The following is a 16,443-nucleotide window of genomic DNA, read 5'->3' on the forward strand; positions in this document are numbered from 1 at the left end:
ATCCCGATGACCAATAGGAGCAGGGAATAGGCGGGTTCTAAAGAAGCCTAGCCAATCGGAGGTCGTCTAAGAGGCCATCCGGGAAAGAGGTAGGGGAGGGGAAAAAATCTAGGGGAGGGGAGAGAGAAGGGAAGGGGGGACTTGGGGTGGGGGGGGAAGCGATGTTTGCCCGTCAGTCGAGTCCGGAGTGAGGAGCTCGGGTGCTGGAGCGGAGGGAGACTCTTGAGCTTAAGCTTGCCGCCGCCACGGCCACCGCCTGGACCTTTGCCTGGAGGGAGCCGCAGAGGGTCCGTCGCCGCCGTCCTCTGGAGGGCAGCGCGACTGGGGGCCCGGACCTCCAGTCCGGGAGGGATTTTTCGTCGTCCCCCCTCCCCCCAGCGAGGGAGCCCGAGCGGCCGCCAAACAAAGGTACCAGTCGCCGCCGCGGGAGGAGGAGGAGTCGGAGTTTCAGCCTCAGCAACCGCTGGACCCGCCGCCCTTCTTCCCCCATCTCTCCCCCGGGCCTGCTGGTTTTGGGGGGGAGCCGGGGAGGGGACTCAGGACGTGCCAGGGTCAGAGCTCGCCTCCCAGGAAGGTAGGGATGTTTTCTGGGGCTTCGCGGTCTCGTCAGGGGGTCTTTGGGGGGAGTCCCTGGGCCCGGCCGAGGGGCAGGGGCAGATGGCGGTGGTGGTCTCCGCGGGCGCCCGAATTCGGGGCCGCGGCCTCCGGGGGCCCCCGCCCGCTCTCCGCTGCAGTCGCCGAGTCCGATTGCCCCCCCAGCCCAGCGGCCGCACACTCAGCGCTTTAGCGCCCGGCGGCCGCGGTGGGGGGCCCGGGCCGGTGTCGGGGGGGCTGCCGCCTCCCGGCCCCGCGGCCACTTGTGGGTCTCCGCCTCAGACCGGGCCGTGGGCAAAGGCTGCGCGGCGGGTCAGGCCGCCGGGCCCCGAACGAGGCGCAGCCTGCTCGGCTCGGACGCGGTGCGCGGCCCCTTGGAGCGGGAGGCCGGCGGGGGAGGGAGCAGGCGGCCCCGCGCCGGACCCCGGGCGGCTTGTGAGTTTCTTCTCTGACAGAAATGGCGTCATCGTCGGGGACGGGAAACTCCGTCGGTCCCGACAATGGGGAAGCCGAGCCTGGAGCTGTGTGGGCGGCTGCGTGTGAGGGGTGGCGAGGCCCGGGAGCCCCGAGTCTGCGTTCGGGGTCGGTGCCGACGCTTCCTTGGGCCCTTTTTGGGGTCCCCCATCGGCGCCGGCGCAGGGGGTGCCGGTGGCGCTGACTGGGTGTCTTTTGTTTCTCCTCCAGGTGCAGGTGAACCCGGTGTTTTCCAGGGGATCGCGGTCCCGGAATCACCATGAAGGTAGGCTCACCTCCAGAAAAGGAACCCCGGGGCTTAGGGAATTAAGGAAGTAGGGTCTGATCGCAGTCACGCGTGGGGCCCCCGAGTTCCGCCGAGAGAGGTGTGTGCGGGGGCTGGGGCCCGAGCTCTTCCCGGGGCCGGGGGTCAGCTGGCGCGGGAGTCGGTGGGCTTCGCTGCCGAGTTGGAGCCGGTTACAGGGTATCTCACCGAGGACAGTTTTCCCATAGAGAACGTCTCTTTTTGCAGGGGGGTGTTAGGAATAACTGCACGAATTCAAGTGTTTGAAAAGCAGGTCAAGTAATCTGACTCGAGAAACTGAACTGTATTGTGGTTCTATCTGTTACGCTGGATGAAAGAAAATCTAATTTGTCCTGCGATGCGTGCAGTACCGTGAATTTTTCGCAGACCTATCTGACGAGCGAAATCCAGCATAATCTTAATCGTAAGGTTTTTAAAGAGAAAATTTTGGTGGTCTTTGCACAACTCAGAGATAGCAGTTGTGTCTTGTATTTGCAGGGATTTAGGATTCTGTGGTTTATTCTCCTTTACCGATCCATTTGGTCTGTGAATTATCAGATGCTGTATCGCATTGTGATAAAATCCATGTGAAAAGCCGATGGCCAGGTTCCTCTTAAATGTAAGCACGTGAACCGAATGGAGGATATTGTCTAAAAAGTACAATTTGCTTAAATGGTGGAAGAAATTATGGTCATAAAAGTACAGGTGGTTTTTTCACTTTAGAGAATGTGTAATTGAATGCTGTCATATTTTTTAATGCACTTTAGGATGAAAAACCTTAGCTATCGGAAATGTCTGATTCAACTGGTGGAACTTAGAGATTAGCAGATATTTTTTCATCCATTACAAATTCAGAAGTGTTTGAAAGGGTGTATGTAATCACAAGTGAAGAATTGCAACAGCTAGAATGTAAAAATGCAAATTTCATCTACTTTTGACAGTTTATTTGAACTATTTTTAAAAAATTTACTTTGCTTCTCTTCAGAATCAGGACTGATTTTATGGTACTGCATCTAAATAAAGTTCGTAATGTTTGTGTTTATGGTAGAAAGTGAAAGCCATGACTACTTAAATATTTATCAGCTATACACAGTAATTAGATTTAGTCCAGTTTTTTTTTTCTTTTTGAGTTTGGGGTGCTATAAACTCTGAAGCAGTTTATATCTGCTGAATGACTTTCACTTTCATGTAAATGAAAAAATAATTAGTGATATTTCAGAAATGAATTCCTTTTGTTAGTCACGGATGCTAGCTGCAACTTCTGTGACCCGTGTGAAACGGTGACAAATTTATTAGGAAAATATATCTTCTCTGGTGTTGGATGAGAATTTCTTAAGAAAAATGTTGGATTGAAATATAAAACATTCAGAAGGTGAATAATACAAGTTTTAGTTTTGAATAAATGTTGTAATCTGTCACAGTTCCCAGGGTAGTGCCTGGCACATCTTGGGTACTCTGTTAGTATTTGGTGAAAAGAAATGTTGTAAGTTGAAGGTCTTCTAGATTTTAAACTTTCTTTTCTTTTCTCTCTTCCTTTCATGTCTTTTTTTTTTTTTTAACGTATCTGTTTAAAAAAATGAAAGTACGTTGGAAACTTTAGCCTTGAAAGTTTCATAGTATTAGGCAAATGCAAATTTTTTGGTATTATTTTAGAACTACTAATTTTAAGTCCTCAGCATTTCCATTATTGCTGCCTTTAAAAATAGTTACTAGTAATTTTAAAGGGAAAGAATTATTAAAACAATCTTCTAATTTTATACAAGAAGAACTTCATGTTTTTATAAGTATAGTTAAGTCCTCTCTTTGGGAAGCTAAAATCTTAGCTTATTTCTTACAGCTTAATTTTTTACGTGGTAAAAGTTGAGAGGCTGCCCATGATTGGTATTTTGTTAAAACAAAATCACCATTCAAAAAGTATGTAATGTTGATTATATTGGGCTTAAATTTCTCTTTTTGTGTGTTTCCAATTTCTGTATTGTGACAACGGAGCTTTAGAAGGATTCATGCCAATCATCGTATCTTACCAGATTTGTACTTTGAAGCAAGCTTTTAAGTTTGTATTATCTATTCCTATTAGTCAGAAATTTAAATTTTATTAAGAGGCAGTGTATTGAAGTAATTGAAAAAGTGTGTAGTAATACATTTTTGGTTGTTGCTTTAAAGTCCCAAAACGAAGAAAAATGTGTATATCATTTTTTAAGTGCCGTATGTTTTAGAAGCAATTTTCCTGTGGCACTACCTTCAGGAATGTATTTAAGTAAATAAAGCCCCTTTCCTGACTAGTATACTCTATCATGTGATATTTTTACCTAGTGTTTTTTGAGAAATATGACTGTAACATAAAAGCAGTTTTGTGTTTTAAGCTAGATCATAATGTTGGTGTTATGTTGGATTTATTTTTCATACTTTTGATAAACCTTTTGAAGTCAGTGATTGCACAGTATCAGGAAATGATGGGTTATTAAAGTTTAGAAATAATACTAAGACTTAATTATGTCAAATTCATTTCCTACTTTTTTTCTAACTGAAACTTTTTGTTTTGCTTTTATATCGTGCATGTTATTAATGTCTCATTACGCTACAGTAAATTTTCAAGTGGAAATGGGCTTGATAGACTGGACTTTGCAGAATCTTAAGAGATGAGGTGATTTAGATGGTGGTACTTAGATCTGGGGAGATGGGCTTTGTCCGATGTACCATTCTCTCTTCAGTAATCGCTGGCTGAGGCCACATGAAAATACTGGATTGATTTCAGATGCCTTTTTTAATGTCCTTTGCTTGTGTGCCTGTTCTCAGTCCCTCTCCCCTTCCTTCCCCCCTTCCTTCTCCCTTTCCTCTCTCTGGCTCCCTCTCCCTCCCTCTCCCCATCTCCCTTACTTCCTCCCTCCTTTTGTAAATCAGTCATATAACAACTACCCTTTCCTTGTGTCAGGCAGTGTGGATTGAAGATAAATATGTGAGCAGACCTGCTCTCAGGGAGCTCACAATTTAGTAGAAGACAGAAAAATAAAGCGAACAGCACATATTGAATTATAAGGCTATTTTTTTTTTTTTGCAACATGCAGTGTTTGTGGTAAGTGCAGTGGGAGGACAGAAGAGGACATCTAAAGCAGAGAGCCATGGAAAGTGCTCCGGTGGAACTGGCATCTCAGCTGAGAGCTTAAGCTCTGGCTAGGCAAGGAGGAGTAGAAAAGAGTGTTTCAGAGAGGGAGCAACATATTGGAAAATAAAGGGAAAAAAACAAGATGATGTGTCTGGAAACTGTAAGTAGTACAGTGTGGCTGGATTAACTTAAAGCGTGATGCATTTAGTGTGGAAATAGGAGGGCAGTGATGAGGGATGAAGTTAAGTTAGGGAGTTGAGAATTTTTTGGAAGGCTTCATGGAACCACCGAAGGCAGAGATGCTGGGTTTGTACTGCAGACAGATCACTTTGGTAGTGTTACAGTGAGTACATCGAAAGGGGGATCTGAATGGAAAGTCTGGAGATTCCATGTGGTAAGCCGAAGTGAGAAGTGAATAGGGCTTGAAGTAATGCTATGGGAGTGGAACCGAGGGACTAGATCTGCGATACCTAGGAAGCAGAGTTCAGGACTAGTAAGTCGCCCTGGGATATAGGAGGAAGACCGAGGTTTCACAGGAGAGATACAACTGTCACTTGAATCCTGTTGTCGTTGGACTAAACATGAATGAGGTTTTGCTTATTTAAGGCACCTATAGGAGGTCCACATCCAAGTGGACCTACTAATTAAGATGTGGGACTAAGAGAGCAGGTAGGATGAGGAGTCAGAGGCATGGTTAATCCAATGTGAATGTTAACCTAATAGATGATATTCCAAGAGATTTAGATCCATACATGGCAAGTGTATTCTTTGCTATAAATTTGTGGTCTTTTTGATGAACAGGTACTTCTGTAACATACTGATTTGTTTTCTGTCCAAATTTCTGATTCTTCGCTTATTGTAATTTTAAAAAGTGTGCTGTATGAGTACATAGTTCACTGACGAACATGTTTTTGTTAACTCAGCTTGTAAATTCAGTCCTTAAAGAGATGTTGCATGCTTTCCTTGTGCCAGACGTGGTTCTTGGTACTGAGGCCACAGTAGTGAACACGCGTTCTCACACTTGTGGACCTTACTGTCTACAGTTGACCTTTGAACCACATGGATTTGAGCTGCACAGTTCCACTTAGACATGGACTTTTTTTCAGTAAATACATGTAAGTTCTGTAAATGTATTTTCTCTTTCTTATGATTTTAATAATATTTTCTTTTCTCTAGCTTACTTTATTGTAAGAATACAGAATATAATACATATACGAAATCTGTTAGTCGACTGTTAGGATTGACCTGTGTTTGTGTTACTGATAAGGCTTTGGGTCAACATTGAGCTATGAGTCGTTAAGTTTTGGAAGAGTCAGAAGTTGTACACGAATTTTCCACTGCACAGGGGGGTCAGTGCCCCTGACCTTAACCCTACGTTGTTCGAGGGTCAACTGTATTAGGGTGGACAGGCACCAGACCAAAAAAAATGTGATATATGCTATAAAGAGAAATAAAACAGAATCCGGATGAGGAGTTAGGGTTAAGGAGCATTGTTATTTTAGATTAGATTGGCCTGCTGGACCTCGGCATATTTAAGAAACAGGAAGGCAGCCTTTGGGGCTGGAGTGGGAGGAGATGAGGCTGAAGAGGTCACAAGGCCAGTACAGTGTAGGGCCTCATGGGCTGTGGTAAGGACTTTAAGTAAAATCTGAGTGTGCCAGGAAGTCAATGAAGGGTCTTGAGTAAGAGTGAAGTGGCTGTAGAGCGTGGGCTGGGGGAGCCGGCGTGGGGGAGGGGGGTCAGTGCAGGTTGCTGCCAGGGAGAGTTGCTGGTGGCCCAGCTGGGAGAGTCGGTCGTATTCAAGGTGGGGGTGTAGGATTTGAATGGATTGGATGTGAGGGGAAGGTCTGCCTGCTGCTTCTGCCCCTGCCCCCACCCCAGCCCCTTTTAAATAAAATCTTTTTGCTGTAATTAGTTGGTGGACAGAATACTTGGAATTGAGTACAGCCAAGAAGTTCCCCACTCTTAGCCCTCCCTGTAGTGAGCAGTGAACACTGAGCTGAGCAATCCTTTTCATGTTTTTTTTTTTTTAATTTTAGGAAATCAGATAAAATTCACACTTTTCAGTGTGCAATTCAGTACTTAGTAGTTTCACAAGATGTGTATCAGTCACTACTGTCTAACTCCAGAACATTTCCGTCTTCCCCCAAAGAAGCCCTGTTACCCATAATCACCCCCTGTTCTCCCTTTGCCTCTCCCTCCCCTGGCAGTCACTGATCTACTTGCTAAGGAGCTGCCAGTTCTGGGCATTTACTAGCCACAGAATCTACCATATGTGGCCTTTTGTGTTTGACTTCTTTCACTTAGCATAATATTTTCAAGGTTCATACATTTTGTAGCATGTCAGTACTTCATTCCTTTTATTGCTCAATGATACTCCATTTTATGGATATACCACATTTGTTAATCCATTTATTAGCTGTTGGACATGTGGGTTATTTCTACTTTTTGCTTTTTATGAATAATGCTGCTATGAACATTTGTTTACAAGCTTTTGTGTGAACAGATATTTCCAATTTTGAGGGGGTCTTAGGAGTGAACCTTTCAGTTTTTGGGGTACCACTGCCTGTGGGTGGGAGCCGAGTGTTTAACTTCAAGTATTTTGTGTTGTGGCAAGTGACCACAAGGAGTGGTACATTTTCAAAATTCATTCAGCATTTAGTTGACACGTGCTAGGTGGGGGACAGACCAATAAGAATAAACATAATAAGTAGATGCCTAAGTTGTTAGGTGATCAGTGGTGGGGAAGGAAGAGGGGAGATGGGGCAGGCGGGCGGCAGGTTGCAGCACTGCTGCGTGGTCCAGCAGGCACTGCGGGGAAGGATGTGAAGGACTTAGACACGTGGCCTCAGAGGACTGCACAGAGGTGGGGTGGCAGGGTGGAGGAAGGAAGGAAGAGAACGGGAGTGGGTGGGTGGGGTCAGCCAGTTAAAGGGGATGCAGGTGGAGGGTGCAGAAGATATCAGACCACTTAGGAACTTGAGGGCCCTTGTAAGGATTTTGGCTTTCACGCTGATAAAAATCGAGAGCAACTGTGGGGTATGAATAGCAGAGCGATGTGGTCTCATTAGAGAGTGGCAAATTTTCATTGTATTTTTATTTTTATTTCATTGTATTTTTAAAGGATCACTGACTGCTGTGTTAGAGACAGGCTGCAGGCGTGTCTGCCAGATAGAAGCTGGCTGGTGCAGAAGCTGTGTTAATAAAGGGTGGCGGCTGCCACGGCGGGAGTGTGGGGTGGTCAGATTCTGGATGTCGTCTGAAGGTAGAGCCAGTTCCTGTCAGACTGAATGTAGACGAAAGTCAAGGAGGACACTAAGATTTTTTTGGCTGAATAACTGGAAAACTGGGATTTATGATGAAGTTAGGGCTACATAAATTTTGGAAATAAATATTCATACTTTAATACATTAAATATATTTATAAAATATATTTTACATTTATGAAAAATGCTAACTGGTATATTGCTCTGTGGAACGTGGGTTGTAAACAAAATACAGATACTCTGTATAGTGGACCCTTGAACAGCACAGGTTGGAACTGCTTAGCTCCAAGGATTTTTTTCAGTAAATTCTACAGTCGTACAGAATCCGTGGTTGGCTGAATCCAAGAATATGGAACTGCAGATACAGAAGGCCAGCTTTAAAGTTGTAAGGGGATTTTCAGCTGCGCCCCCAACCCCAGGGTTGTTCAAGAGTCAACTATTAATTTTTTAGTAATTGAAATTTAAAAGAGTTGCAAACCTTCATTTTTGATGAATTGTTTAAAAGCAGGACTGCCGCTGCCTTCATTCTAGTGTCACAGAACGAAGGTGTTTGTACATTCATGGGAAGCATGCACTAGTCTTCTGTGTTAGATGTCACCACAGTCATCTGTGGGTCAAAAAGGATCAAAATCTTTTTGCTGTTTATATGTTGCAGATTCTAGAAGGTGTGGATTTTGGTAAGGCATATACTACAAATAGAATTATTTCAAATTTGTATTGATTACCTAAGTGCAAAGCATCATTTTTAGCTTGTAACTTAATTTGAATATAAAAGATAACAGAAAATAGTAAAGAAAATGTGCCATTATTTATTTCTTTTCAATTGGGCCTCCTTTAAACTTAATGGACAATGAATGAAACGTAAGCTGTAAATAACTAGCTTTTGTTCCCAAGATGAGTGAAATATTTTCATTTAATTATTTTACATCAAAATAAGAAAGTATATTTGTTACCTCTTAAACTACTTAAACACTAATCAGTGTGTTTAACTTAACTTTAAGAGAGAGCTTTTGTTATAAAAAGTATTATTTTTCTGCTCTTTAAGGAGTGCAGGACATCTTGACATTCAGGTTTTCCATGAAAGATACATGTTTCTAGAAGTCTGGTTATTTTCATACCAAGATTGGAGACAGCTTGTAAGTTTGGGAAGGAAAAATGAATTTATAAAAGCATGTAAACAGTTTACTAGAAAGTAAAAGGCAGATCTGTTAGGGTCAGTTTACAGAGTTACAATCTTCATGTTTACCTTGTGTACTAAGGGTCATGTTTTAGGCTGGTTAATAGGAGTAAGGGACAAAATAAAAGAGGCAAAAAAGAAAGTTTTAAAACAATGCTTGTCTTACTCTGAGGGTAGTATCTATCTGTGAATAACTAGATGTACTGAATTTACGTTGGAGATAAGTGTACAATTCTGCATTACCCTGTCTGCTGGGTCTTTCCAGCTTAGTACGGTGTCGGCAGTCAGGTGGTAGAGTCGAAGTCTCTGGGCCATTAATATGACTTAAAGGAAGAAAATCTTACAGAAAGTAGTGTACCATCACTTTTTCTTCTTTTTTTTCTGTATATATATATGTTTATTGAAGTATAGTCAGTTTACCATGTTTTGAATCTATCATTTTTAAATTATAAATTTAGCAGTCAATTAATACGTTGATCGCCACGTCACCCAAATCTGGGTGACAGCTGTGTTTCCTCGGGGGCATCTGATCCACAGTGGGCGATAAGCATGTTAAGAGAATAATAATTCTGTATGTAGTTTTTTTTACTATTAAAATGTGTCCCATATATACTGTACTTTGACACATTTTAATAGTAAAAAATACAGTATATATGGGACAGTGAGATGGGTACTTAATGTAGATGTGTCTTATTTAAGCCATTTTCTTCCAACTGATAGTTACATTTTTGGCAGTGTGACTTAACTCAAGGCTATCTGAAGTCCTGGGTCAAGGTTTGACAAGTACCAGGCTGCTGTTTCTAATCTGATGACGCTGCCACCCACAGTTGCGTGTGTGAGCACGGTCACGGAAAACTGTTTAATAAGTTTCATTGACAATCACACTAATTTTGTATTATTTTCTTTAACAGCAGAAGTGAAGACTATAAGCTGTCAAACCTTTGAGCAAATGGCATTTAAAGAAAAGATTCACTTTATACTGATAGTAAGAATTATACTTGAAAATGACTATAAAAACCGTCTTTGTTTAGTTAAAGTGCTCAGAGTAGCTTGGTGACTCTGAGCATATGGCTTGGAGAAAGAGAGAGCTTGTTCCCAGTTCTGTCTCTCTGAGTTCTTTACTTAGCTGTTGAAGCTGGGGTAAAGTTATTTATTTTAGAAATGAAAGTAAACATCAGTTTTAGTTTTTTGCAAAATGGGGATAGTAACAGGTAACCATACAAGGTTGCGTAGGTACTATGCGAGATAACATTTAAAGTGCCTTACACCGTGCTTGGCGTGGTTCTGAGCAGTCGGTACGTGGTAGCTGTGTTCTGGGAAAAGCCTGGCCCTTTTATAAATGGGTGGAGTGAGGATTCTTTCATCAATACTGCTTGGGATTGAATTGGAACTCTCCGGCTTATCAAGTTGTGGATAATTTTTTTCAGCTTTCTAAGAAGGCTGGTGTCCTTGTCTGAAGTGAGGAATGGTAGGTAGCGCTGACCCCATGGGGTTGCTGGGGTGTGACTAAAGGTAACAACAGGATGTACTGCATAGTAAGTGCTCACTAAACTGAGCTCTAATTAGTGCTGTGGAAAGAATGTGCAAACTCTGGGAAATATAAATAGGCCTTTGAGGTAATACAGTGACTCTAGTCTCTTAACTTAAAGGTTGATTTGGAAGTTGAGGGAAGAAGTTGCAGTTTTGTGATTTAGGTTAAAGCTTGTTACTGTTTATGAAAGCTTCAGTGGAAGGTGAAAACCAGATTTCTTTATTCTAAGAACCCTTTGCTCTCATTTCAAACCTTTATTTATTCTAGCCCTTCCTGATGCAGAAGCTTCTCTTAATAAATATGATACTTTTCCTCTCAATTTGCTGCTGGCTTGCCCAGACGGGATTCTTTCAAGGGAAAAGTAAATTTTACTTCCAAGCCTAGATAGAGGGTTGTTATTGGATTAGGTGAAGTACTGGAGAGCCTTGTTTTCTAGTCATCCACCTCCAGCCTTGCTTATGTGGGGAAAGGTTTTTTCTTCTTATGCCCAGATTGCTGTCCTGATGTGGCTGTCAGTCACCCGAAGCTCGCCTGGCCTGGCAGCCGGCAGGTGGGGCTGAGTGCTGGGCCCTGCCAGCCTGAGGGTCTCTGCTCTAGAGGAGGCTGAGGAAACGGAACAGACTTGAGCGACTCTTGCTGTCAAAGTTTACATGAGGCACAGTGGCTTATACCTATTTGGGAGTTTTAAAAAAGTTTAGCTTTTTGTATTTTCAGTTTTATCTTGGTAAGTATGCCTCATCAAAGGACCATTTCAATTTTTTGTCCGAATATCCTTGTTGAAAGTTGTTCAGTGTTAGGGCAAGTGGGTACAGCTCAGTGTTAGACTGCATGCTTAGCTGGAGATTGAACCCAGGACCTCTATTAAATAAAAAAATTAAAAAAAAGAAAAAAAGAAAGTTATTCGGTATCAGAGGGCTTTTGACACTTGCTAAGTCACCTAATTTTGCTTTGCCTCAACTTGGAGAAATATGTTTCTAAACTAGTTCTATTCCATACAAAATTAAAGTGTTTTAAGTTATAAAAGCAATACAGATTGCTGTTAATTGTAAAAAAAATTCAGAAATATAATGTGTATGGTGAATAGTAAGTCATTACCTTCCCCAGTGTCCCCTCCTCTTGGCAACTTGGTGTAACAGGTTAGGGTGAGTTCTTTTATACCTTTTTCCTTGCACACGTCGCTTGCATGCGAGTGTTTTTCTTATATTTGGTTTTGCAAAAATGGGCTTATACTGTACGTGTTATTCTGTAATTGTTTTTACATCTTCCTATATGAGTATGTAACAGATCTATGTCATTCTTCTGTGATGCCTTCAGCAAGATTTTATTTGCATTCAGTATGCTGTTGTCTCTACCACCAAATGATTTATGTGGGGCACCACTGATGTTTCTTTAGCTTTAAGTTATGGCAGATTTGTAGAGCCCTCGCTTAGCAGTGTTTAGCATTCAGCAGGTATTCAGTAAGTGTTAATTTATTTAAATATCTAGCACTGCCAGGTGGTGAGTAGTCCCAGTCATCTGTAACATTTACAGTAGTCTCTCATAAACCCTATAGATTATTATTACCACTACTGTGAATGAAATCTGGTTGCATGGAATTGCTATTAAAAGGTAAGCTTTGAGAGGTGAGGAGGGAACATCCCGGGCTATGGCTGCTTCTAAAGAAGCGATTGTTGTTCTTGGGATCCCTGGTAGCATTTATTAGAAGGGTTAATTTGGGACAGGCTATTGAAGGCAATGACCCCAGCAGATGCTTAGGGTCAGAATATGTGGTTTATAAAGGATTTTTAAACACCATAGTTAGATTTTTAAATGGCACATTATGTTTTTAAAGTTTCATAATCATTAGTTATTTCTTATAACATCCCTTTGAGGCAGGTCAGGAGCATTTTTCCTTTTTTATGGTTGAAAAAGCAGATGCAAAGATGTTGAGTGATTTGCCCACAGGCACACATTAAACCGATGGCAGAATCTGCTCTCTTGTTAGTAAACTGAACCACGCGCCTCTCTGGGAGTTATAAGTGAGTAATAAAGTTGTCGCCATTTAGTGACCTTTTGATGGCTTCCTGGAATAGTGAGTGTAGTTTAGAAACCTTTTACCTACTTTCTTTTTTGAAAGGAACAGTTTTAAAGCTAGAATTTATTTGCATCATGATATTAAATGTTTTAGAGAAATTTATCCTGTTCTCTTAAAAATAGAAGAAATTATATGAAAATGTATTAAAACAAAATACAGTGGATGTAGTTTTTCTGGGAGAACCTTTACTAGCTTGTAAATCAGTATTGTAAATTAGAGGAAGACAGTACAAGGCTTTGAAGATACTTTAAAGTAGGAGAAAAATGAATCATTAGGTTATATTTCCACAAGTAATTTTAAGTTGAAACACTGTAGCTCATAGAGCCAGAAGAGATTTTCAGAGATCATTTGTGAATTTAATTTTATTTTTTTTGGTGGGACGAGGTAATTAGGTTTACTTACTTATCTGTTGTTAGAGGAGATACTGGGGATTGAACCCAGGACCTCATACACGCTAAACATGCACTCTACCACCTTCCCTCCCTTGGACCTGTGAATTTAGACGCCAGGTATACTGGCAGGTGACAACATGGAAGGTTATCTAGTCTGAAAAAGTATCTACTTTTTTTAATACAATCTGGGTGGCATTCCTTTAGTTATAAGTTTACTTGTTTGAAACATTCTCTATTTACTTGTTGGTACTTGATTCTATTCTTCTGTAGATTGCTGTCATATTTTTAAAGGATATTTTAAAATTCAGGATTAATTGCTGTGTAATTTTTTTTTAGGAGTCAAGAATCTGTTATGTAAGAGTATGCAAGTTGAATTTTGAGGCATTAAATGGGACACTGGTTTTACATCAGCAAGTCATTGCTAGAGTTTACTACTCCGTACTTAATGTTCTTCACAAAACTAGTTAGCAAATTCTTGCAGAATGGTGCCAGATTTAGGCTGTGTATTTGTTTCATATTGCTGCTGTAACAAGTTGCCACAAATCTAGTGGCTTAAAACAACACACTTATTATTTCGCAGTTGTAGTTGTCAGAAGTCTGCATTGGGTCTCTCTGAACTGAATTCCTTGTGCAGGCTCCAGAGGAGGACGTTGCCTTGTCTGTTCCAACCTCTAGAGGCTGTCCGCGTGCTGCTCGTGGTCTCTCCCCCATCTGCAAAGCCAGCAGTTTAGTGTGTGCAGATGTCTCTGGCTTTGACACTGCCTCTCCTGCCTCCCTCTTTCACTTACATTAGGACTCTGGTGATTTCACTGGGCCCATCCAAACAATCCGGGATAATCTTCCCATTTCAGGGTCAGTTGATTAGTAACCTTAATTCTGTCTGCAACCTTAATTCCCTTTTGCTATGTAACAACAGTTTCACAGATTCTGGGGATTAGGATACAGTCATCTTCGGGGAGGCCATTATTCTGCCTGCCACAGCCTCTAGTTTAGCAAAATCGTTTAGCCTTTTAGACTTTTCTGTAAAATGAGATTAATATTTACTGTTTACCACAAAGGAGTTTTATGAAAATATAAATCACATGCTAATGCAGACAGACCATACATAGAATACACTCAGAAATATTAACTGATGCCTTCTGATTGATCTTATCTGTTAGTTTGATACTTGGGGACAGGTGTCTTCAGGGTAACGTGTGAGTGGGTTTGGTAAACTCCAGTCCAAATATCTGGGCTTAAACTTGTCTCTGGAAGGAGAACAAGACGTCGGTGACTCAGGCGCTTTCCAGAGAGTGAGGCTTCTTTGCTGTTGTTTACATTTTATTTGACTCTTATAAAGGTTTTTGTCTTAGAATTCAGCCTTTCCAGACCTTTGCTTGTTGAGGAGAGTGATAATTTATAGCACAGTGTTGAATAAAATAGATGAATGCTTAACTTTGGTTTGCTTTATGGCTTGAATCTGTTTTAGTCTCAAAGATACAACACATCTTTTAGGCAGTAGACTTTTCTACTTTTGTGATTTTTCTAAGAAATATTATAATAATAATTAAGGAAGGGCCTTGAGTAATTGCAGTTTTAAATCTCAGTGGCTTATGATTGATTCCTTTAAATGTGCCTAGATGGTATCTTTTTTGAAGTTAACTTGGAGAATTGCTGTTTTTAGTGTTGTCATTGCCTAATTTTTCTTTGAATCTTTCAACTCTCAAAATTATGCTGGGAGGCCAGTCATAAAGTGAAGCAGTAGATAGTGGAAATGGCTGTGAGAAAGCCCTTCCAAAGGGACTCTTAGGGGGAGATGTATGTCTTCTTTAGTATTCGTGTCTGCAGGTTAAAATGTGAGCTATGTAAAACATTTCTTTGCAAACATCTTGTAGCTGTTATTGATGGAGAGAGAGGCCTGTTAATTCTGTCTTATTACAAACCTGTTTCAAGTAAGTAAGTGATTGAAAGGTTTTCACTATTGTGCTTGGAAAAAAATTGTTTCTTTCTAGATTGCATTATCACGTATTTCTTTGTACACATAACTGCTTACTGAATATGACTGAAGTCAGGATGTGCCTAAAGATTGAGTTGTCACTACTGGTTTGATTCCTGTAGCAGGACAGGATTCTCTGACTCTAGGATGTCTTTCCCGATTCCAGCCCTTCTCTCTTTGTCCTGTCACTGTTCTCTACCTGTTTCTAGTGCCCCCATAACACTCTGATGACAGGCGGTAAATACTGGGCAGCAATGTATTTTCCTACATGCATTAGTACAAAGTCCGTTTCACAAGGTTCTGTCTACCCTGAGTTGTAAATCTATGCTCTCAAAGTTTGTTCTACATATATCAGATATTTTGTCTGTGTTTCTTAGAAAGTAGATACCTGAATGATTGGGTTTGATAGTTCATGTGGTACTGTATTTAAATTATCTAACTTTAAAAAAATTAAATATTGGTACCTTATTTTAATGGAGGTGATAAGTTCAAGTACCACGCTTCATTGTCACACTTCATCAGGGATCTATTAGAAGCAAAAGAGTGCGTGTTTCAGGATGTGTGTTGCGTGCCTCCCCCATCACCTTGATCATATGGAAACTGGGATGGATTTGGTTAGGTTTAAATTGTGCTCTGCCGCTTAACCAGTTGCATGACCTTAGGCAGTTTATTTCTTTGAGCCTTATTTTCAGGATATGAAAAATGAGGAGAATAATATTTATTTCATTGTTTTGTTATAAATTAAATAAGATGACATAAAATACTTAAACTATGTTTAGTTTATAAGAGCCAAAAAATTAAACAACTGTAACATATTGTAGAGTAGGGAGAAGGCACTTTTACTACATGTCTTCAAATTACCAATTGCTAGTGGTTTAGAACAAGCACTTAGTATGGTCAGTGTGCGCTGCATTATGATAAAATAAACTGAGTGCTTATTACCTGTGCGCCTAATTATTGGAAGTCAAATTCATATAGTTTTGATTAATCTTTGTTCTTGGAGCCCTAATTTTTTTTCTTTCCTTGTTCATTTTTTCCCCTACAGTGTTTAATAAAAAAAAAAAGGTAACAGAGTGGGCATTTCCTGCTGGGAAATGTCTGTTTGGGGGGCAATGTCGTTAATAATTTAGGAATATAAATTTAGGATGAGATATAGTAGAACCACGATGGTTAAGAATACTTGCAAACCAGACGCATTCTAATCCTGGAACCTGGCACTTCTGGTTTGGGCAAATGACTTAAGCCTCTCTGATGCTTAATTTAAAATCTCTGAAATGAGGATAATGATAAAACTTACCTCCTACTTTGGAGGGATTGAATGAGATAATCCACGTGAAGCATTTAGGATGGTGTCTGATACTGGTGAACTATGGTTGTTAACTGTTGTTACTGATAATGAGAACTGGGAGAAGGGATGAGTAGTAGGCAGACCGCCATGTGGGGTGTGGTGTTTAGAGCAGCGTTGTCAGTAGGAGTCCGGTGTGAGCCGTGTAAACTGTAAGTTTCCTAGTAGCTGCGTTAAAAAGGTAAAAGTCACTTCGATAATACTCTGTTTAACCTTGTGTGTCCACAGTA

General features: G+C 41.1%; 1 protein-coding gene across 5 annotated transcripts in view; it reads left to right on the forward strand.

The window, feature by feature from the left end:
• The first annotated feature begins 146 nt into the window (after positions 1-146).
• The window catches only part of ARID4B (AT-rich interaction domain 4B), a 127,697-nt gene continuing 111,400 nt past the window's right edge, over positions 147-16,443 (forward strand). For 4 of the 5 annotated variants that reach the window (XR_010381808.1, XM_010979781.3, XM_031460827.2 and 1 more), the window contains exons 1-2: positions 147-574; positions 1,279-1,333. Coding sequence is in view for 4 of the 5 variants with exons in the window: in XM_010979781.3 (XP_010978083.3) it covers positions 1,328-1,333 (6 nt within the window). In the remaining variant the exon portion in view is untranslated. The remainder of the gene's footprint in view (positions 575-1,278; positions 1,334-16,443) is intronic. The other variant, XM_031460826.2, reaches the window with a different exon arrangement.

The sequence above is a fragment of the Camelus dromedarius genome, chromosome 8 (genome assembly GCF_036321535.1).
Source record: "Camelus dromedarius isolate mCamDro1 chromosome 8, mCamDro1.pat, whole genome shotgun sequence".
In the NCBI taxonomy this organism is placed as follows: domain Eukaryota; kingdom Metazoa; phylum Chordata; class Mammalia; order Artiodactyla; family Camelidae; genus Camelus; species Camelus dromedarius.